The sequence below is a fragment of the Python bivittatus genome, unplaced genomic scaffold, assembly GCF_059951505.1.
Source record: "Python bivittatus isolate LINGU-HERP-01145 unplaced genomic scaffold, Pbiv_v1 ctg000440_np1212, whole genome shotgun sequence".
NCBI classification, from domain to species: domain Eukaryota; kingdom Metazoa; phylum Chordata; class Lepidosauria; order Squamata; family Pythonidae; genus Python; species Python bivittatus.
This window is the reverse complement of record NW_028277063.1, coordinates 10,591,387-10,615,823: the sequence shown is the minus strand read 5'-3', so window position 1 is coordinate 10,615,823 and position 24,437 is coordinate 10,591,387. Positions and strand designations below refer to the sequence as shown.

The 24,437-nt window shown below is 37.6% G+C and overlaps 1 protein-coding gene and 1 long non-coding RNA gene across 3 annotated transcripts in view; one reads left to right on the top strand and one right to left on the bottom strand.

Moving 5' to 3' along the window:
* Nucleotides 1-252: 252 nt before the first annotated feature.
* LOC103059228 (putative serine/threonine-protein kinase SBK3) lies at nucleotides 253-19,297 on the bottom strand. The gene is made up of 4 exons (XM_007443154.4): nucleotides 19,164-19,297; nucleotides 6,193-6,390; nucleotides 3,332-3,534; nucleotides 253-2,722 (listed from the first exon to the last, which is right to left on the bottom strand). The coding sequence occupies exons 1-4, from the start codon at nucleotides 19,288-19,290 to the stop codon at nucleotides 1,949-1,951; spliced, it is 1,302 nt and encodes a 433-aa protein (XP_007443216.1). The 5' UTR covers nucleotides 19,291-19,297; the 3' UTR covers nucleotides 253-1,948.
* The window catches only part of LOC148215801 (uncharacterized), a 36,266-nt gene continuing 18,206 nt past the window's right edge, over nucleotides 6,378-24,437 (top strand). Inside the window, exons 1-3 of one of the 2 annotated variants that reach the window (XR_015796570.1) lie at nucleotides 6,378-12,391; nucleotides 18,025-19,935; nucleotides 21,737-21,751. This is a non-coding gene — a long non-coding RNA (uncharacterized LOC148215801). Of the gene's footprint in view, nucleotides 12,392-18,024; nucleotides 19,936-21,736; nucleotides 21,752-24,437 lie in introns of those variants that run through there. The other variant, XR_015796569.1, reaches the window with a different exon arrangement.

Below are 24,437 nucleotides of genomic sequence, written 5' to 3'. Positions count from 1 at the left end.
TATTGTTGAGAAAGCATTCCCACCACCCCATTCCAGCCACCATGGAAACACTCACCTATGGTTCCAACTATTGGGAAGAAGAGTTGTTTGCAAAAATAGCAACATAATAATAGTTTCGCTTTCACAGCTTGCAAGAGGCTTTTAAATATAGCAAAGGAATGCCAGTTTGGCAGGTGGGCAACTTCACCTCACAGCAACTGCTCTGATCCTTTTTGGCATAGGACAAATGCACACAACACAAACTGAAAAATGTGGAAGGATAGAACCAAAAATTTATTTTCTTTTGGTATTTGCATTATTTGGATGACAGTAGCTCAAGGAGCAGATAGATTGATTGATTGATTGACTGACCATTCTCTTGCTGGTCAGCAGGACAGTGAGCACTGCTTCACTAACAGTGTTCCTTTTGTGTCATCTGTTTTCAATTTGACAGAAATGAAGACTATTGTGGTTTGGCTTTGTACTGCTTTGTGAAGGATGGAATAGAAACCATCATGATATAAAATCCAGTAAGTCAACTGGAAAATAGAAAGTAGCAGAAGAAATGGAATGGTGTAGCCTGGAGCATCGAACAGCTCACTGGCTTGAAAGTAAGCAGATGTATTCCTCTTAGAAGGTTAGAAGACCTAGCAACATTTTGATTCAGGTTTTCATTCAGGACTATCTCTGATTTTTCACCCACTCATTGCAATGTTCCTGGGGGAACCTGTTAGCAATTTCCCACTTTGGGGAGGTAAGGGTTCTGGAGGCTCACAGATGTTATTTTCCTTTTGTAGTACCATTACTTTGGAACTTTCTCAACCATGACATTTGAGCAGCTCCTATACATATATAAAGTAACATCAAAATGTAACATATATACACATACACACATACACACATACACTGTGTGTGTGCATGTACTTTTTGATGTTACTTCTATTTTTTTATTGTTGGCTTGCATCTTAGATACTGTATAGTCTGAAATTACTCTTGTTGCTGATTGAGATCTCATTTGGTTCAAAAGGAACTCTAACTAACTAGCTTCATACAGATGTAAAATAAAGATTCCATGCAATTAAAGTGGCACTATATTATTTAACAATACCCTTCCCCTGTGGGCAAGATCCATTTATATTTACTTATAAATCTAATTGAGCAAAAGTTATTTAAAACTTCAATTAAAAGTTTGTTGCTTATAAGTTCACTCTTTTTACTGTAGGCTGTTAGTTTCACCTGCTAATTGTGATGAAAGCCTATTATTATTCTATGAATAACCTCCCTAAATTGCTGCATTTATGGTTTCTGTTCCTGTGACAGAAACTTGAATTATGGATTTATGTTTCTTTCAACTATTAGAATTTTTTTTTTGAAGAGCTCAATTCTTCTTGAAAAGAAAAGAAAAAGAAAAGCAAATATAATTCAAAGAAACTAGTAATCAAAGTTTCCCATTTCAGACAATTCAGGAAGCTATTAAGAGGGCAATTAACAATCTGTTGATCATTAATTCCCAACCAGGAAGCAACAAAACACACAGGACCTGCAAAGAGGAAGATGATATTAAAAGAACAGCATCCTAAGAAGTCAGAACTAGACAGGCTAGTACTGCAATTGCACTTTCTTTCAAATCAGATAAAAAAAAAAAAAGCAGGAAATACTGAATTGCAATGATTTAACAATGACATTATTCCTGCAGATGGTGCAACAATGATATTATCTGGATGCACCATTAAAAAAAAAGAAAAAAGGATGGCTATTCCAGAAAAAAAAAATCTCTAGAACTGTTTCTAGATATCATGATGCTACATTGATACTATACAGCTGAGCTATGCACAGTCAGTCCTATTCTGAAAGTCTTTCTATGGAGTGGCTTTACACTTCCTTAACAGGAAGAAGGTGAGATAGCATTGCCGTCCTTCTTCTCTTTCCCTGGTGGAAGGAGCCACTGTCTTCAGAGTTCAAACTTTCTTCAGGGCTCAAGCCCAGGTCCATTTAGCCTTGAACCTTCCTGTGGGCTGGGATTGCTTCCAGGGCTGGGACACATCTGTATGGTATGAGTTTTCTCTGGGACAATGAGTTCGAGTTGCATTTGCCCAAGGCAATTCCCCTTGGAGTTTCTGCCCAGTTCAGTACTGTCGCCACTAGGGCCCTTGAGGCAGGCATCAGAACGGATTGCCTTCAAAGAATCATCCCGGGTCTTTTCAGAAGTACCCACTCGCCAAGGGAGGTGTAGGTATTTGTTCACTTCAATAGCAGGGCTACGACGATTAGGATCTAGAGCCATGAGGCGGTGGAACATGCGCAAGACAGGAGCTGTGAAAACTTTCCACAGGCCTGGAACCTCACCTGGGACTGTGCGATTCTGCCAGATGCTAAATTCTTCAAACTTAGGATCAGGACTCATTGCCATATCCCAAGGGATGCAACCAGTACAAATGCAGAAGAGCAGCACTCCAAAGGCCCAAATGTCGAGGCTTGAGTCCAGAGCTAGAGACTCTGTCCGATCTAGCAGGCACAGTTCTGGTGGGGAATACGGCAAGACACCAGACATAGCAGATATCTGGGTGCCTTCCAGTCGTGTCAAGCCAAAGTCACCTAATTTCACCTGCTGGCATTCTCGGTCAAACAGCAGCACGTTGTCTAGCTTTATGTCCCGGTGCACCAAAGCTTTGCCATGCATGAAATCCAGTGCATCAGCCAACTGGGCTGCACACCGCTTCACCTGCACCTCAGGAAGACCTTCCTGTTGAAAAAGAAGAAGTGGAATTACTGAAAAGCACCACAGAATCCCCAGGATCTCAGTGGGGCCAATTTGAAAGCACCTTCCGTGTGGTTAATCAAACAGACATTGTTTTGAAAAGCTATGAAAAAATGCTTTTTCAAGTTTGCCACAGAAACTGTGCATAAACATATAGATTGACTAATACTGTGAGAGGCTTGTACTCTCTAAAATAGTTATGCATATTTGTATAATTGTATTATCAAAACTATCATTGTTCAACCTGGAAACAGTTTTAAAGTATCCAAATAAAAAGGCCAGATATATGTATAGAAAAGTATACTGTGGGACTTTAAAGAAGAAACGGGTACCCAGCCCAGTTGGATGGAGAAAAAAGCCTAATAAATGAAGTAGCATTTAATGCACTGGCAAACTCTGATCTTTTACCATTCCAACTGCAAGCAGGACTTGCAGCACAGTTGAAAAACTTACTGCAAACTCTCCTCTTATCTAACAGTTACCCTTACCCTTAACTCTCCTCTTGCACCCATTCAAGACATATCACCCTACCATCTTCCATGCTTTTTGAGACTCTCCCAGTTGTAGTGCCCGTAAATATTTAGAATTTTATACCCCTGAGTTCAAGATAGCACAGAGATCTCCAGCTGGTGCCAGCTCCTGTGCAAATCCATAATGAGTGGATGATTCAAAAGCACTGCCAGTGGTTCGAAGAAGGGTAGGGTGTGAGGAGAGGCAGAGAGCAATACAGTATTCCCACAGGAACTCCCGTCTCCCTGTATGTTCCTTAGACATCAGCTTCAAAGCCATTGAGGTTCCTGCAAGCAAGGATATATGGCAATGAATATATATTAAGGGATGCTGAGGTGCTATAGCATCAGTAATATTTTTTTTTTTTTGGTGCCTTCAAGTCAGTGTTGCCTCCTGGTGACTGCCTGTATAAGTCCCTGTAGTTTTCTTGACAAGATTTTCAGAAATGGTTTGTCATTGCCTCCTTCCTAGGGCTGAAAGAGAGTGACTGGCCCAAAGTTATCCAGCTGGCTTTGTGCCTAAGGCAGGACTAGAACACAGTCTTTCATTTTCTATCCTGGTGCCTTAACCACTATACCAAATTGGCTCTCTACTACTGTATTTTAGTGTAACAATAACCAGATACCAGCATATATCAGGGTTACATCAAGATTTACAAAGTATGTTAGATGATACAGGAGAAGCCTTTCTGAAACCTTGATCTGCTTGCAATACTCTTCCATATAGAACATTTTGTTTTAGAGATGGCCATTCCCAAAAGCATCTCAAAAGATCAGACAGATACCCTGGTGATCTTTGAAATGCATTTTGACCTACAAATGCAAATGTACTTTAAACCCTCATTTTTGTATGTTATATACAAAAAATGTATATAACACTTCCTTTTTTGCAAATGAGGAATGAGGCTGAAAGTAAACCATAACAATTTGAACAAAGACGTGCAGAGGAAGGAAGAGACCAGACATGACTGGGATTGTTTTCCCTGCACATGTGCTTAGAGATGCAGACAGGCTGATGAAATGCAGCTATTTCAGACTTCCTCTCTCTTAGTGAAACATGGGTATCTTTTAAAGTTGCTAGAAGGATTTAGACTGAGAAATATCCTCATACTGGCTATCCATTCAGTGCTGGTTTTGATTCTGCAGAGTAAACTACCAAGTAACAGGAAACAAGGCAATTTTTCTTCTACCCAGAGTCCATTTTGAAGGAGAGAGGAAGATGGGAAACCAGACACTTTTGGCTCATCTGCAGCTTGCTCACTCATTAGCTGTGTCTGACATCCTTAAGGGCTGGTCATCCCTGATTTAAAGGAAGGGATTTTGGAATCAATGAGCATGGAACATGGAGGATAATGGTGATAAATTTATGTTATTTTATGTTATTTTAAAATCAGCCATTGTATATCAATGTCTCAGCAAACAGCAATATCTGATTGATCCTGTCTGGGCTCAGAAACTAAGTAGTCCCAGTCAGTACTTCAGTGACAGACCTTCACAGAGTCCCAGGGCTATAAGCTAAACTGGGAAGGGGGAAAAAATCCTGGGAAAAGGCCAAGGTAAACCCCTTCCATATTGTTGCTGAGAAAAGTACAGGGACATATCCATGAAATCACCCCAAGCTGAGCAAAACTTGGAGATGTTACTTTAATATCAGTATTACCCCACTAGATGGCACTGTGAAGCTAGCTGATTAAACAATAAGGACAATCTGTATAACAGAAAAAAAGCAAGCATCCATATGCTGTGCTCAGAATTTTACTTGCATGGATTCTGTGCAACTTGCCATTCACTTGCATTTTTCTTAAGGGTTGCTTCCTTCTTTATGTCCTACAGTTGGGAAGCTAGCCAACTTGCTGCTGTAACTGCTGGGTCTTGCTTTGCCAAAACAGTGCCTGCTTGTTGGCAGCTGTACACATGCCTGGGATGACACAGCTAATTAACTGCAGGCCATGTAGGCTGGATGAGGGCAGCAAGCAGCATGGGCTGAGCTCAGCCCAAGCCAGGACTTGCTAAATTAAGATTTAATCCCACATCCTTGGATTAGCATTAAGACAGCCTGAGGAACTCTTAAATTCCCCATAATCAAGCAAATTCTTAAACAGGGAGCCTGCGGACAAGAGTTTCCAAGATGATTTTCAGAAATCTATCTGAACCGACTGGGCAGCAGAATAAACTCAAAGAATAGTATAGTACGTCATGGGCTGGCTTCACACATGATGCTAAGCTAGAAAGGTTTGGCTTAGTGTGTTGCATGAACACAGCCATTTTGTAAATCAAGGTTTATGGTTTAACATATATGGAATGGGTCACTGTGTCTTTTTCAATACTCCATGGTTAAGATGAACCATAGGCTAGTCTAGAAGTGTGCATTATTTGCATCTGGCATGGGCAAAGCTGCTTCAGACCAATATGGGTACCCTTGCTGTACACACAATGGAAGTTACTTGGCGAACAGGCAGTCCCTGATGGCCATTTTGTGTGAGCATACATGATAGGCTTAAAAATATTCCAAATGAATTTATGGCTCCAAAAGGTTTGCCTACCACTGAGCTAATAAAGGTGGGTGGTATTTGGATCCAAAGAGGGGAAAATGCTTGGGACCTCATCGTACCTGCTGATAGCTTCTTTGAGAAGCTAGATCCTGAGTAGCTATGGTTTCCATGTCAGCTGCTGATCGCACTCAAAATAAGCATCTGCCAGAAGATAAGCCAGTAAGGTCATTCCCCTACTTCCTCAAGATGCTCTTTAGCAAATCAGGCTGGCCCTTTGTTTTGTACAATACCAGTTTTCCATATATTTATTTTTTATCGAAAGAATCTAAGAAATAATGGAAATGGGGATCCTGAGATTCTCAAACAGATATATCAGCGGAAACAGGTTGCCTCTTCCTGGCTATCCATATTATATAAACCCAATCAAAAGGTCATCCCCCTTAAATACAGTTACCTCTCTCACGATGCTGAACCTGTAGAACACGTCCATAGGAACCACTGCCTAGCTCCTTGGCTATGTTGTATCTCTCCTCTGCCTCCAGTTTCGGCAAGCTCTTGGAGGTGATAGATATGAGCTTCTCTAGGAACTCCTCATTGTCTTCAGTGTCCTCCAGATTCTCAGCAGAATTGACATCTTGCTCACCAGCAGCACCTGAGAGGAGAAAGATAGGGACATTAAAAGAAGCTATTGAAAATCAGATACAGTGTTCCAGATTGTCTTAGCATTAAATAGAATTATATGATTGGGAAATTGAATTTGGTTTACAAAAGGAAGTTATATAGTCTAATTTCACCTGAGATGCATAGTCTTCTTATGGACAATCTAATGATAATGACAATAGTAATTTATTAAACCTGTTAATATTTATTAAATACTATTAATGCTGTTCTTAGTAATCTCCCATTTATCCTTAATATTTATGTCTTAGAATTTTGCAAAATGTTTGGAAATGGCTTTTCTTTTTGGTGCAGCTGCTGATATCTGCCTTAGGTATATGTGTATAATTTCACTGTAAGAGGCTCAGAATTAAATTTTTACAAACACATTTTAGAAATTATGTTTAGCTTAAAACAGGAAAAGGTTTGAAATAATTTTGCTATCCTTAAAATGGAGATTAAAACAATCTCCATGTATTTGCAAATTCGATCAGCATCATATTTCAAATATGTGTGTATGAGTGTGTGTGCCTTCATTGCCTTAATTTATTAAACCAAATGGACTAAGGGGGAAAACTGAAATATTAAGGGAGCAATGCAAGAGCACTAGACCTACTTTGCTATTAGACAATATGAGCCCAAGAAGCTTAAGACCATGGAAAGCACTTTCTGATTATTGGTCCAGCAAAAGCAAGGACTGAAGCTAGTTTTTTTCTCAGCTGTATCTGGAAATGAATTAAACTTGAATCCCTTTCTTGAAAGTATTGTATTAATTTTATTACTTATCTATGTATTTCAAAATGAGAGCAGTACATTGACTAGGTTCATACTTTGTACTAAACCATAATGTGATTTGTTTGGTTTTGACTTAGCCTATTGTGTGAACTAATTTGGTTCACGCAGTAAATGTTGGTTAAGCAAGCAATATGTAACATTAACATTTAACATTATGCATTATTGTTGCTATAATTTTAGTGCTGTTGAAGAGGACCAGTATTTGTGGGGTTTTGTCTTCAGATGTATGGGTAACGTTTCCAGTTTGGGGTAATGTGAACCTTGGCATGGGAAGAGCACCATTTCATGCTCTGGGTCAGGTAAACAAATTAATGTACCCTGATTTGAGGAATGCCTTTCTCCTCTTGCTGTGTTTGAAGCCACTTACTTGTGGTTTCCTCAACCTAATGTGCAATTGTAAGGAAAAATAAATCGTGTTCTGGATTAATATAACAGGTTGATGTCTAATCTGACCTTCCAAACTGGGTTCACATAAATGTGATTCACTCGTTTGTGTACTGCAGTCCTTAGATAGTTCCACTTTCCCAAAAGATGGGCTGGAGAGTGCTGAGTCTTTCTCTCCTTTGCTGCTGGAGGGAAGGTAGCAGAAGCAGCCCCCAAATATGCTACCTTCCAAATATCCCAGATTACAAATCTCCATCATCAAGGTCAGTGGCCACTCTGTCTTGGAATTATGGGAGTTATGATCGAAGAAATCTTCTGGTGAACAGTAAATCGGGGGAGGCAGCTCTGAAGCAGCGGCAAGAGCACATGGGAAACATTCGCTAGATTGATGGCTGCTCCCTTTCTACAGCATAGCTGTTGTGATAGCTTAAAACCTCTTCCTTCCGGGACTGGGAATTCCTGCATCCCTTCCTTTAACTAGCTGAGGTATATGACATATCGCTCGCTACTGCCTAAGATTAAAATCAGCCCACACTTGCTCTCAAAGACCTCGACCTCCTTGGGAGGAAAAATGGCGCCTGTTGTGGCTCTGAAGAAAGATAGCCGAGAAGCATTTTTGTTACCTACTCCCCTTTACTGGAGAATTTTGGACTTGGCGTTTACAAGGTTCTCGAATGGATCAATGCCCGTTTTTCCGCAGATCGCCGCTATGTTTTTCCGCGGGTTCCCGTTCTTTCCTGCAGGGCTTGAGGGTGGTGTCCGTCCTTGAATCCAAGACTGGCAGGTAGGTGTGCGAGAGGGCCCAGGACTGGGGAGGTGCTTAGTCGCCAGCGGGAGCAAAGGGCCAAAGGCAGCTGGACCGCCGGGACATGAATCTGAGTCAGCTTAGTGGCACCTTTCCACCGCCCCGTACTCGGCGGGGGGACATTCTCATCGTGCCGCTTGCGTATGTATGAGCGAATGACTCGGCAGTTTCGGGTCTCAGGAAGACCTTCAGAGAACTGAGTTAAAATAGCGCCGAGAACAGTATTCTAGTGCGTAGCTAAAACCTGTAGCACCGGGAAATCAAAGTGCTCCAGGCGATCTCCGATTGGCCTTGGAGCTGGACAATTTTCCAACATCCCTTCCGTTTTGTATAGGAGTTTCTTGTAGAGGATGGATATTTTTCAGCCCAAAGGAGGAACAAATGTCTTTATGTGCTGGAAAATTAACTTGTTACCTGATATTTCATGAAATCATAAAATGACAGAGCTGGAAGGGACCTAAGAGGTCATCAAGTCCAACTCCCTGCATACTGCAGGATGAACTACATCATCCCCAAGAGATGACTATCCAGCCTCTGTTTGAAAATCTCAGTGAAGGGGAAGATACCACGGCATGTGGTAACCTATTCCACTGATTGATAGCTCTCTCATGCGAAGTTCTTAATATCGAACCTCTATTACATCCTTGAAGTTTCATCCTGTTAGTTCCAGCCTTAGCCTCTAGAAAAAATAAGTACAAACCCTTTACAATGTGACAGCCTTTCAGGTATTTGAAGACAGTTATGTCCCTTCTCAACCTTGTCTTCTGTAAACCATTAAAAATAAATCAGATTAGGGGAATATAATTTCCTCCCTCCTCTCTCCCTTTTATGGATACTGTTGGAATTAAGGGTGTTAGCATAATACTTAATAAGGTACAGTATTTCAAACTAGATTCTTTAAAAAATAATCCATATGTTTTAAGATTCAGTGAGAAGTGTAGAGGACCTTTAGCATTTGATTTTAGAAATGAATCTGAGCCTTTTGATATATGCAATGAAGCCCCTGGAAAAGTTACAGGTGCCATGATGTGTCTACCTACATGTACACCTACAAAGATCAGAATTGTGCAGGCAATGGTTTTTCCTGTGACATTCTATGGAAGTGAAAGGTGGACTATGAAGAAGCAGAATGGAAAGAGCATTGACACTTTTAAACTTTGGTGTTGACTCCTGAGAATACCATGGATATCTAATAAAACAAACAAATGGATCATTGAACAAATCAACCCAGAGTTCACTCAAGGTACCAATGACCAGGCTCAAATTATCTTACTTCAGACACATTATGCAAAGACCCAACTCCCTTGAGAAGTCCATAATATTAAATAAGGTGGGAGGAAAGAAAAGAGGACAACCAGCAGCAAGGGGGATGGACTTAATTACAGCAGGGATGTGTGCACTGTTGGATGACTTGTAGGGCCAGATTGGGGACAGATCATCTTGGAGAAAATCTATCTGTGAGGTCACTAAGAGTCAACATTAACTTGATGGCACATAATCAAGGTATCAGCTAGTAGCACCACTGATATTTTACTTTTTTTAAACCATTAATATTTGAATGATTTAAATCTATTTAAATAGAAACTCTCATTTTACCACATTATTTAAAATTAATTGTTGCAACTTTATGTTCCAAATTAGAGATGCATTGCCTCCATACATACAGGTTTGTTCATCTATTTGGGAAAATGGTCATTGGGCTAGGAAAAAAGTCAGCTATACTCCTCTACGCTAAATTGCTAAAAATGTGTGTAAGCTATAACAGCAGAGAAACTACAACTTCTGACCCAGAAGTCCATCAATTTCAAGTATGCTTGTTTTGAGATTAAAATACAGACAGGTATGTGCTTTTGATACCTATGAAAATAATGGGGAACAATAGCTCCATTTTAGAGAATTTGTTTATCAAATTTGTATAGCCATCCATCTCACAGAAGAGCAACTCTGGGCAGCTTACAATTATCCAATAAAAACAACACATACATAAACAATATAAAAATATAAAAATCAATATTAAAAGATAAATATGATTTAAAAAAACAAATATACAAACCCTAGGAAAGAGAGAATAAGGATAAGAATGAACATTTCTTGAGACTTTGGGAGAAAAATCATCCCTACTCTTTTCAAGCTTTAATTATTTGGGGGGCAACAATGAATCATTTTTCAAATTTGAATTGTAAAACACACTGGCAAAAACAGGTATCACCCAGGGATTTGATGCTAACTCCACAACATCCAAAAGGCCAAACACAGTACCGTATATGGAATTTCACTGAACCCCACCATATCCTCTGTAACCAAACTCTTTTTTTTCATGTTCCAGTATACAATTCCTTGTTTTAAGTTGGGGATAAATCTTCCAACAAACGATCTAGTATAATTCTTGAGAAAAAATTGTCTGAATCTTTGAAGAGTCTGAAAGAGTCTATTGGAGAGGTATATAAGCCACTTAATCTTAGTGACGGCTGACTTAATTTCAGAGAGATGAGGTATGCCTATATTATGATTCATTTTGTAGATGATTCATAGCAGAAGCCATCAGGCATGATTCATAGCAGAAAAAAAGATACACCCCATGTTTGCTATATATTTTTTTTAACATTTCAGTGGGTAAACATCACTTTGTAACAGCAGATATCCCATAGCAACAATGATCTTCTTCCACTGCATCTTTTCCCCCTTCTTTACTATTATGTAGTAACTAAAGATATGTGAGTTTAAATGTGTGAAACTGATTCAAAGCACTGTGTGGCCTTGGACAACTCAAACTTTGTCCCAGTTTGACCTATATTATAGGAGTGTTTGCTTGTTTAAAATGCCGTACTGCCTTTAGTCCAGTAGGAACAAATAGTTATAAAAGTATAAAATAAAAATGTAATATATTTAAGAAGTCTAAGGACATAAATCTAAATTTTATAAAGGAAGGATGGGATTCAGATGTAATCATTACTGTTAAAGGGAAAAAGTTTGCATCTGCCTATCATGGCAGCCCAGTAAGAAATACAGTGAAGAGTCTCCTGCTTTTGCTACTCACCTGGGGTTACAAAACAAACAGGAAAAGGGGGCTGAGTGACCAAGCAACTGTTTAGACCACAATGTCTATCATTCAGATCAACTTACCTGTTTCATAATACTTTTATGAGCACTCAATATTTGTGCAGAATTTCAGTAGCGTTGCTGTCCCATGTGTGTCTTTAGATTTCTCTCTCTTACCATTTTTTAAAAGTTTCCAAATTAAATAAAAAATCAGAATAGCCAAAAGCCTAAGAGAGGAATGTATAAAAATAAAACTAAAGAGGAAAGTCAACATAAAGCTATACTTAATAATTGACAGAAATGTCTATACATGTCCATGCCTAGCAGTATTAAAGCTAAATACAATATAACCATGTTTCTTCTTGATATCTTTTTTCTTTATCTTGCCTTCCCTTCTCTCCTTTTGTTGTCTTCATCAACATTTTTAGGAGGAAATTACTTATCTCTCTTCTCCCTTCCCAGTATAATGGATTTTTAAATTAAAAACATAACTACTGTCATATTTAATTTCTGTTCAAATTAACTTCCTTTGCCACATTAAAAGGGGGACAAATCAACACTGTGGACTTTGTAACCATATTATTTCATTCATCCTGTTATCCATCCAGTGGTCCTGAACTGAATATCAAGAATCAGGTGAAGGTATTTCTCAGATATGTTTTATTGATAATAGTCATAAACAAGACACTTCTGCATGGAAATAAATGGATCACCATGTACCAATAAGTGTATCTTCTCACAATTCAGCCTGCCTGCCTGCCTGCCTCTTCCTCTTCCTTTTCCTCTTCCTTTTACCTGCTATCTAGCCATTTTCTAACTGCCTTATTTTTATCTCTCTCCTTTTTTTAACTACAGGAAGATAAAGAGATGTAGAGATAATCATGCTGTACAAATATACAGTACTTTTTTTCAGATTGGAACTACTTTTTCCTGAAATTAGTCTAAAGGAGAAAAATCAATGTCCACAATCACAGTGAGTATATAATCATAATTAGGCTCACCTCAGATTAATATTATCTCTCAATATGTCACCAGAATTCTGCAGGGAAAATTCTAAGCTAAAATCTTGTCATGGCCATAGAAGTTAGCATCAAGCATAACACTGTAAACAGTTATTGCCCCTTATATGGTGTAGTGGTTAGAGTTATGAGCTATAGACATTCATCTCACAATATGTGGTAGTAATCCAATCAGTGTCTTTCACTCACCCCTGCCTCACAAAGTTGTGATTGTATAAAAACATATATATTACCTTGAGCTCTGTGGAGTATATCAGGTTAAAACTGAAAAGAGAGAGACTCCAAAAGGGTAGCCTGAACATTTGCTGATTGTTTCCCTTTTTTCCCCCTGTGAGTAATCTTAACTGGTCCATTTACATCTATGAAAGTAAGAAGTCTTCCAGAGCAGAGAGTTTGATTCCAGGTCAGTTTACTTACATAGCACCTCTACTTTTAGAAATTTAACTTGGCTTGGCATTTTTCTTTAAGAAACCTATGCCTAGGTACCAGTCTGTGGACCAGTAGTTCCAGTATTAAGCAGACACTGAGGGGGGTGGGAAAGGGGTGCTTTGCACTCTGAATTGGGTGGTAGGTTTACTTTTTCTTTATAGAAAAACGCTGATATGGCACTGGATGCCAGGTTGTTCTTGGGCAGCGATACTAGAGCTCCTGCTGAGACAGAATCTCACACTCAGAGGTCCCAGCTCTCAAAAACATAGGAAGAGTGTTTAGACCACTTGGGGGAAAATGTCAACCATCTGCCCGATTAGTTTGTAAACAACTCTGCAGGATAGCGGTGCCCACTCATCAGTCACCACAGGCTGCCGCAAGAAAACTGCATAATGTTCTAACCATTTGAGCTGATCATGGCTTGATCTTTACCAAGATTTATCCAGACCTAGTCTGGAGTTTGCAGGCTCTCTTCAGAGTGAGAAAGAAATGAAATTTAGTGGATTAAGAAACTTGGTTTCCCTGGATCTGGACTGCTAATATCCAGCTGACCTCTAGATGACAGCAAAGAGAAACCTAAAGCTTTCTGATGTCATCCAGATTTTTGCAGCCCAGATCTGGTAGGCCTACCTAACATGGTCCCAATTTCTTCAACTGCTGTATTTATTACTGTGGCTCAATGGTGTGCCTTGCTTAAGCTGCAATATCACATTAATATTTGTCACACATTTTTTAGGCCACAAGAAGTATTATAATTCCACTCTTAAACTTTGCAAAACAAACCTTGGTGATCAGTGAAAGTTAAACTGAATAAGGTGGTGCAAAACATATATTTTTTTAAAAAATATCAAAATAGCCATGAAAGCCTCCAAATTGGGCAAGTACTTTAATACAAGTACAGGGTTAGCTCTTTCTCCCAACATGTTCTGAAAAGGTAGACAAAAGTTTCTATGATAACCCCCCTCCCTCAAATATTAGCTTTATAACTAGCCAGAATTTTTTTCTTTGAGCAGGGAAGCTTTCAGTGCAAGATAGGAAGGAGATCAAGAAGTGATGCAACATACCTAATAAAAAGGCCATACTACTGTAATTAAGGCAATGAAATCAATCTTATATTTCACTGGACTAAAGATAGCTGTCCTAAGCCTATAGATAAATGAAGAGGCAATGCAGGGCAATAAAATTGCAAGAGCAATAGACTAATCAAGAATTTTTTTAAGAGGGAGAATTGTAATTGTCTCTCTGACAGGTTTTCCAATTTGCATTGTCTTTTCTTCCTGCTGAAACTTTATTCAACATAGGAAAACTCTTAGGAATGGGCAAACATAAAATTAAATCCCTGTGGAATAGTCATAGGAGTTATTTAACTGGGTACATTTTGCCGATGCAATAACCTGGTGCTCCCCTCCTTAGCTAAACATGATGTGGGAGCAGAGCCTGCTTAACTTGCCTTTGGCTCAGGTAACAAAGACTAGAAAAAAGCTTATTTGAATCTGCTGTCAGAAATTCACTTAACAGAAATCTTCCTTTCTGCTCCTTTGTATTAAGAGGCACAAGTCAACTAACAGACTGTCAGCTTTTACATATGTTCTTTTCCGCATGCTTAAACTGGAACAAGATATCTTTGTGACGTGAAACATGGCTTAAGCATTTTTCCTCGCATAGCAATTCCAAGATAAACATATCACCTCTTCCTCTATAGGTTCTCATTCTGCTATTGTTCCCTCTCAGTTCTCAGCTGTCACAGGCCAAAGTAGCATTTTAATCTCTGTATTACACTATAGCTAGTAGGTGTTGATAGATAGATCCTCTGTGAATATGTCTAATCCATTTCTGGTCCCAATTATCTTTTTAGCTTTGTCAGCATTCCATAACAGGAATTTCCTTTTTTTGTTTTGCTCTTACTGATGGACTGTCATGTTCAGGTTTGATTCTTGTTTCTTCTGATTTGCCAGAATTAAACACCCCAGATGAACTTTTTGTTCAAAACAAAACAAAACAAAATGATCTCTCCCTACCCCCCTGCTTCTCTGTTCTGCAGTGAAACCTCTATGGAGAGAACAAAATTACAATCATACACCAACTTCAGGCCATGAATACAGCTTTGTTCATCCCTCAAAATAAGTATGACTATGATCAGAAAGTCATAGTTACTTCTTAGCCAGGATTAGATATATTCAACAATGAGAGATCTAGGTATTAATCTATGCACAGCTGTGAAGATCACTGATTTAAGTTGTGGGCAGTCACTCTTTTTCAGTCTAACCTATCTTATAATATGGTTATAAAGCTAAAGAAAGGAACTATGTGTCCCGCCCTGAGTTCTTAAGGAAGGCCAGGCTATAAATATATAAATAATAATATTTAGAAATGTACACAGTAAGATTTTATTATTAAATACAGCAAGGAACTTTCTGTAACCTTGCAGGGATTCACTAAGTGATAGCTACGGAATCTACTTTTTCATACAAAGTGAACCATGTTAATTTGCTTTGCTCCCACCAACTCCCTTGTACTCCACCAGCACAATCCTGGAAGACTGAGAGATCAATATTCTTGTAGCAAAAATTTTATTTTTTATTTATTTTATTATTAAATTTGTATGCTGCCTATCTCCCCCCAACGGGTGACTGGGCGGCTCAAAAATAGCCTCCATCAAGCTGCACAGTTAGCCAAATATTTAGACTGGATTTGGCATTTATATCCACCTATCAAGTCCTTCTCAAGAACCTTGGGTAGGCAGATGTTGTTGTTTGACGGTGTTAAAGGTATCATTGCAGGATGTAAGCTGGTCCAAGTAAAGCTGCCTTTTGCAACTGACTGATGGTGATTTTGTCAATGCCAATGGTGTTCAAGTGGTGCTCCAGATGTTTTGGGATTGCACCTAAGGCACCTATTACTGTTGGTACTGTCTTTGCTTTCTTTTGCCACAGTCATTCTACTTCTGTTTGCAGGTCTTTATATTTTGTGATTTTCTCCAGTTCTTTCTCTTTTATTCCACTGCTGCTGTTGTTATTATGATTATGATTATGTGTGCATAATCTACAGTTAGATTCACAGTCGAAGACTGGTGGAAACCTTATCTTAGCCAAGGACCTAAGAACTATTAATGTAGCATCTAAAAATATAGGCAATTCCAGCCAGGGTGGTTTTTTGTAAAATTAGGGTGCTCAGGTCTGATAAACTCAATATTTCCAGATATCAAGGGAATCCTTTAGCCTTCTGAGGGCTCCAGTCATGATTGGCATGACAACAGATTTCTTTTTCCATAGATGTTCAGCTTCGATCTGCAAGTCCTAGTGTTTCATAATTTTTTCCAATTGTTTTTCCTCATTCCTAGCATCACACAGTATAGCACCATCAATGAAAACTTTCTTCTTTTCAATAATTGTTGTATCAGGCATGTTTTGAACTAGATGCCTGTCTGTTTGGATCTTAAAGTCCCATAAGATCTTAACCCGCTCATTTTCCAAAACCTTCTCAACTTGATGGTCCCAGTAGTTTTTACCACATTCAAATCCAAAGCTCTGGCAGAGTTTCCAGTGAATAATTCTGGCAACTTGATCATGATGCTGCTTGTAGTCACTTTGTGAAATTTTCCTGCAGCCACTGAAATGCATTATGATAGAATCTATGTAGAGCTAGGATCAAGCTAAGCCAAGGTGCCAAATAAAAACTAAAAACAAAAATGTATCTGCTAAATCTCTATCCTGGTTACTTGAAGTTTGAATAGGTACAGTTTCTAGGATAGATTTGAATTAGGTATGCAAATATATTCACATTCATCCGTAAGTTGATCATAAGTAAGTTTTTTTTTTTAAGGCCAAGATTTACCAATGTAGTAAATAGATTTATTCATTTGATATGTCACTATACATATTAAAGTAATGACAACATTCACAAATTGCCCATCATGGGTTTGTTAATCATAATTTGTTGAATAAACCAGAATTGGCTTAGTTCATACATTATACTAATCCATAAACGATGGTGCACACCACAAAGTCTGGCTTCGTTCAACACATTAAACCATAAATAAGCTACATTAGGGTGTGATGGGATATGTGAATCAATGAATGCATTTTAGAAAAGGCAGGAAGAAAGTTCCCCTGTTCATATTATGCTACTATTCTATTCACACACAAAAATGTTTTGCTATTTGGAAAAACATATAAACTGGGGAAAGCACAGGATAATAAAAACTATGTTGATACCATTGCAATTTTGAAATAAAGTGTGGAAGCCACAAAGGAATCACAGTTCCTTGTTTGAGACTCTTAGCACTATCAAAAGTATTTCCCAGATTCCTTAATAGTAGTTTTTATAGTTTTTTAATAGTTTTTTATTTGTAATTGTTTTTATGTATTTATTCTTTTTAACTGTTGTACGCTGCCCAGAGTCACTTTGTGTGATATGAGTGGCTATATAAATACGGTAAATAAAATAAAATAAAATAAAATAGTAGACAGTGGCTAAACAGTGCATAGTCAATAGTTTTTTATTGCCATGTTTTCAGAGTAGATATGGCTGCTGCCATCACTCTCCTCCTCCTCCTCCTCCAGCCTTACATCCCATAAATATTTCCCTCCAAGTTTCCATCAAAACTTATATAGTAAGAATGAAAGCAGAATGGAAAAAAGTCCCTTCCCTTGCTGCTTTCTTTTTTGAAAAATATTTGGAAATTAGAAATAGATGAAGTGAATGCTGACCAGCTCCTCTTCCATTTTTCTGTGGAAGCTTTCCTTTACTCGATCACTGATCATACTCTGCATGGTCTACCTATTATACTAGCTGCTGAATACTTTGCAGCATTCATGACTTTTCTTCAAATAGAAAAATTCTTCAAAATGTTCTTGAATTATTCATCTATATTAGAAAAAGTAAAAATAAGCATTGTGTTACATCTTGGGCTGCTGTAGGTGTTGTTAATCTGATGATGTGCCATAAAGATGTTTTACAAAACAACAATGAATCCTGAGAAACCTGCAATCTTCATTTTGTACTAGGGAATACATGAGAGGGGGAAATAAAATATGTTTTTAGAAGAGTTTTTATTGCATATTTTCCCTGTTACTTTCAGGAACTTCAGACAGTACTGTCCTTCATTTGTAACCCTCTTGTATTTTCCCACTATTTCTTTTTTGTTTGTTTGTTTCAGAGAAAGTCCATTCAGGAAGAAAGAACAGAATAGAAGCACAATGTCTTTAACTGATTGCATCAGGAAGCACCCAAAGATAAGAGGGAAGTAGTGTGCTTGGTTCTTGGCTCAAAACATCAATAAAAATAACTTTACATTTAAATTCTCTAATGAATTCTGAAGAATTCTGGTACAGTATTCAGGGACTGGGAAGTTTTAAATTATTATTAATAACCACAGTCACTCTGTGCAATAGAATTTTTCATGGTATTTGATCATAGCTTGCTGATGGTTAGGACTCAAATTTTTAAATTTCTTTCTTTAGATCATAATATTCACATGACACTGGTTATTACGCACTGATGTTTTTTAAAGTTACCAGGATAACATTCTGAACTTCAGTGGAATTGACAATTGCAATGCTTAATGACAGAAAGATATACAAATGGTGCATCTAGCATTTAAATCTTGTACACTTTTGACTGAAAGTAAATTCCACCAAATGCAGTAGGAGCAAACATGTTTGATATGACACTTATCTGTATACACAATGGAAAAATCTGGTTTAATGAAATTGGTTATGAAAATGGATTAAATCTTACTACAGGGATGCCCCCAAAGTATCATCTCCCAAATGCAGTGGCTATCCCTGTTGTGAAGAGAATGCATATAGATATTGTGTAATAATTCCTGAATGAGTTGTACAATGCATCCATGCTTATGTGTATAAAATCATTAACAGTTTGCATACCAGTTATAATTTACTCTAATGAGAAAGCATCATAGAATAAAACAGAACAGCCACAAAAAATATGGGGCTTTTTGCAGAATACGTCCTTCCTGCAGAGATAATGGGAAGCAGCTGTATTTACATCCAGCATTTAAACATTGATGGCAAAAATTCTCGAAATATTTTGCTCAAATTCTCAAACCTTTCATTTGGAATAAACGATGTAGACAGATATTAACTTAAGAATATGCAGTTGGCTCAGGTGCATAAAGTAAACGTGCTGAATGCAAAATTATATGTATTTAAAGCATTTGTATGTTCATGTTGGTTTTAGTGGATAAACTTAAAAAAGCATCCTACCTGTCCTGCAGAAAAACCGTCAAAAATATTGGGAGACTGGCTTCTGTACACCTGATCTCCCAGAACTTACCTTGGTCTGGGACGCACTTCTGGGCCAGTGCCGGAGTAGAAGGCTCTCGTGGAAACACAACGGCAGACCATTCTCCTGTTGCTGTTTGCTTCTCATGTACTGTGGTATTCATCTGCCCAGGTGTCATTGTTCCTGGTTCAGGCTTGGCGCTTTTGCTGAGACCCAAGCTGTGTTTCCTGGATGTGCAGAGAGTTGCAAAATAGGGTTTTCTCTTTTGGATTTTTCTCTGTGCTCAGTCTGCTGGTTGTTCCTATAAGAGCTTAGGCTGTCCTGGCTGGTTATAATCTCTCCCACTGTGAGGAGAAGGGAACATGTGTCACAGGCTCAGACACAAGCCGGGCAAGCATCCAAAGATAGGCTGTGAAGGCAAGAGGAGGGTGGTGAGATAACAGCAACAATGCACGGTGCCAGGGCTAAGTCCAAGCCTTACACCTCAGTGCAGTTGGAGATCAAGCATGGCATACCTTTAAAGCCCTCAGCCCAAAAAGGATGGGAGCTCAGATGGAGGGATGAAATCTGGATGCCTCGATATGGATAAACGGATCCATGTGGTAATAAAAAGGAAATACAAACTTTCAGTGATAACAACATTAATTCTATTTCAGACACTGGAGCAGCACATGTTAACTCCTAAGTGCAAAATTACCACTACAGTTCAGAATGCACAAACAGATTGGAAGATCATATGACATCTTCTCCTAAGAAATTATTTTCAAGTGAAGCAATTCATATCTGTAACTGTGAATAACACCTTGGTAAAGAGAAAATACAGGTAAAATCCACTAAATTAGCATTAGGTGTTTCTGAAAGAACTTAATATTACTGTTAAAGATAAAGATTCTTTTTAGTAAAGTTAGACTCCTGACTGATTACATGAATGCATCCATCTAGTTTTCTTGGCTGTGACGTGAAAGTGGTTTGGCACTGTCTTTTTCCAGGATGTTTTTTCAATTTGGCAGGATAGCTTGCAGCTCTGGGAATTCCTGCTGATCTCTCACCTAAGTATTAACCAGGTTCAACTCTGTTTAACATTTTCAAGATCAGTCAAGGGTGGCTATGAGGTGCTACCTGCTGTAGACAATATTTCTGTTACTTGGTCATAATCTTGTTCCTGTGAGTGGAAATAAGAATCACTTCTCAGGATTGATTCACAAGATTTTCTCTTTTCTTTTAAGAGTAGACTGAATGTGGCTCATCATCAGTTCCTTATCAAGATTATGATCTTTCTGACAATCATATACAAATAGTCCTTGTTTAGCAGCTGCCTCAGACAGCAACCTTTTGCAGTTATGTCAGTGATGAGAAACTAATTTTGTGACCAGTCCTCACATTTACAACCTTTGCAAGTCTGTAAAGCAAAGAAAAGCTGAAGTAAGATCGTAAGCACAGTTGAGATTTCACTTAGTGACTGCTTTGCCTAATTTGCCAGCCCCGATTGTGGTCGCTAAAGGAGGACTAGCTATACTCTCCTTATGGGTTATTGTAATACCTGCCTCAGTTCCTGAGGTGGTGCAGCAGTTCACTGTTTAAAAATTATTGATCATGAAAAGAACTGTCATTTGAGCTGGCAAATTCTATTTTGCCATTATTTTATTTTCTTTGCCATTGTTGTTCTTTCATCTTGTGCTGTTTTTGTGTTTTTTCCTGTTATTCCTTGTTTTTAAATGTTTTAACAATTGTAAACCACCCAGAGTCGCTGGGAGTCAGGTGGCATATAAATTTAATTATTTTATATTATTATTATTATTATTATTATTTTAATGTGAAGGTAATAGACCCATTGCTCCAGTCAGATATAAACAAAGGAACAGGAAATATGACTGTAAGAGCAAAAAGAATCTGGGGTAAGGATATGGAACTGCCATTATTTAACTATATTAAAAATAATTTTGGGCTGCTTTTTAGGACAGAGTTATTTCAAGATGGTATGTACATGATGTGGGACCATAAACCTACAGCTAATTTGGCCCTTTCTTAGCTAACATACTTCAGTTCAATGTTCTTTAAGCCACATATCATTCATCTAATTAAACTGTATAGTTCAAAAAGCAAAACATGGTTAGGCTTTTGGAAGACTCCTACAGTTCTATAAACATCATTATATCTGTATGTCTAATCAGCAGAAGAGAAGTGCAAATACCACATTACAGTATTAAGAATTAACACAATCTCAAAATTGACAAGCATGATAATAAAAAAGGAAACATAGACAAACTATTTTGTCCAATTTCATGAGCAGCTGCTAAGGAACTCATATAACATCAGAGAATATAGATTCTGTTTCCTAGAATGAGGTAGTGATGAGAAACAACAGTGTGCAAGAAGTGAGGAAATGCTGAACTACAATTCCAAACAACCCTAGTCAGCATGGCTAATAGTGAGGTATGCTGGGAGTTGTAATTTGGCAGCTATATAGGCCTGGTGACAAAGAGTGTGAGCAAGAATGATATAGTTCGGATAATGCCAAAACCATTGGCTTGCTAAATTATAATGAGAAATTTGGGTGGTAGAGCCACTCTAAAAGCATACCACCATGCTTTTGTTCAAAGAGGCAATTGTTTCTTTTCTTCCAGGGTTGAACTCAGGAAAAACATTTCTATGGGACAGCAACAGAATCTAATACTGTAATGGAAATAAGTGATTTATTTGTGTCTGTCAGTTCACAAGCATTTTTTTCCAAACAGCACTTTTGCAGTTCTACTTGAATTAAATGTATGAGTTTTACAAAATGAAAAACTGAGTTTTGAAATGAATAAATGTACAAATGGCACACAAAAGAAGTTGTTATAAAGATAAACAGTCCACTAAGGAAAGTTAATTTACTGGTATATTCCTCTGACAAGATTATAAAGCTAGGAAGAAACCAAAGTCATGTAATGAAAGGAATTTAGATTATTTTAATTAATGTTACACATTAATAATGAGCTATCCCACAATATGGATTTTCTCCTTAAACATCTTTAATATCACAGTAGGTATATGATAGGTACAATTTGCTTGCATGACCAATAGTTTATATCTGAAGGAATTCTACACGGTCTAAGTATATATCAGGGAAAAGATCACAGCTTACAGAAACCAGTGCCAAATTACAACCATCTAGAAATCATATCTTCAAACTTTTAAACATTTTTGTTTCCATATATGTTACATGGTCTGGGATAGACTTGAATCAGCTACTCATTAATATTCAAAATCTGTTAAATTTTTCAGTTTTAGTATTCAGCTTTTGATTGTGACATTTTTCCTAAGAATTCAAATGTTTCAGTCTCGCTGGTATTTTGGGATATTTTTCAATTCAATAGATGTAACATCTCATAAGGTATTAACCATTAGATGCTAATGATTAAAGCTAACCTTGAGCACATCACATTCCATTCCAACTATTAAATCCTCTCAGATTAAATATCATTGGGTTCCAACAATCAAATATCATCAACTAAAACATCCCAATGATTTTCAGGGTTCCAAGGTGTTGGATTGTTTGGAAGTTTCTCAGGTAGAACGTCAATAGTAATATACAAGTTTCCTTGAAATAAAGTGTGCTTAGTACTACCTAATATTCAGTACCATACAGACTTAGTTCACAGTAGACAACAATGAACATATTCTGTAACAAATCTAAGAATTTATATTAATGTGTAGGGATTCCTTAGCAGATGAGTTGAAATGGAGCGTGTTCTCTGACATTAGTTCCCTAACAGGTTCAGTTCTCTGAAAATTGAAAATAGTTGTCATTTATCTGAATTGTCAAATATCAGTCATAACCGGTCAGATACCAACTATTAAGATTGTTGACTACCAAATATAAAGATTAAATCTCTGGAGAATACTGAACAAATATTTGAGTTCAGATTTTTGCAGATGAGAACTTTGGGAAACAAGTTGCCATGATTACCAGGTAAAGAAAAAAGAGTTGGATACTTTATTATTATTTCATATGCCCCAGAACTGACATTTTCAATTCCATGAAAATAGTGATGAGATCTGAGATTACAGGGCAAGTAAATCCAAGTGTTCTCCAAATATCAAATGAGTTCTTTGTGGGCCAGCATAGCTTTATTTGGAAAAAGCTGAGAAAGAAATTCAAGATGTGACATATGAGTTTACTCTGCTTAAAATTATGGGACCAATAGCTAACCTTTTGTGGTAGTGTAGTGCTAAACCTTCTAGCGATGTTTGAAGTGAGGGGATAAACCCATAAATGTACTTTAACTAAATTTGGAAAAAATAGGGGCATCCTTTCCTCTCAACTCTCTCGGCAATTTACAGTGTCTGGCCAGGGGTCTATTGGTTTGCAGTTTTAAGGCAAGTCTTACCTTAAAAGGTAGCCTTCATTTTATAAATAAGGGTAAGAGTATTTGCACTGGGAACTAGAAGCCTGATAATCTTAACATTTGACTTTATAAAAGTTCCTCAGCAACCTGACATTTGTAGAAAAGTACGCCAACATTTTTTGTATTGCAGAGTGCAACAGAATCAAGTTACTACTTTACTTTTCATGTCTTTGTTTTCAACTGCATGGTTAAAAATTGTAGAGGCAAGCATTTGTATAAATAGCTAATCATTTCTGCTAATCACATTGTTATCATAGGACTAAAAGCCTGGCAATTTTAAAAAATCTAACTTGATTCAAGTCTTTGTAGCATGCATAGTCTCTTATTATATGGGGATGAAATAAATGTATTATTTATAGTTAGGGAAATAACTGTACTGTCCTCTCACCTTAATTACTGAATTGTTAATAACTTTAGTAGATAGAATTTGGTTTATCAGATAGTTCAGTACACATATCTGAAGATAAAAGCACATACTCTGTTTCCAGTATAACTTGGACATTCAAGACAGATGTCTGAATTATGAGGAGTTGGTGTGATAGAAAAATACTGTAAGAGGGACAGATTGATTGATCTGGTCTTTGATGGCCCAGTTCCTGCATCAAACAACATCTTGCATATTCTGATAAGCAGATTATACCCCAGAAAAAATAATGGTATCACATTGCAATTGCTTTTGCTTTGTTTTCATATGGCTAAAAGAAATTGTCCCTATGGAACCATAAAACATCTTCAAAATTTGACCCAGTACCCATTTTCACGTTTTAACAGGAATTTGATGTACGTAGGTTAATTGGATATAGTGCTAATTTCCATGTTGTAAAAAGCTTCATATACTGATTCCTACATACTGATAATTGTTAAAGACAAAAGATAAGGTTATCAATAGCAACGAATCATATTGGCTACTAATTCCATGATAAGGCTAGATGCCTGG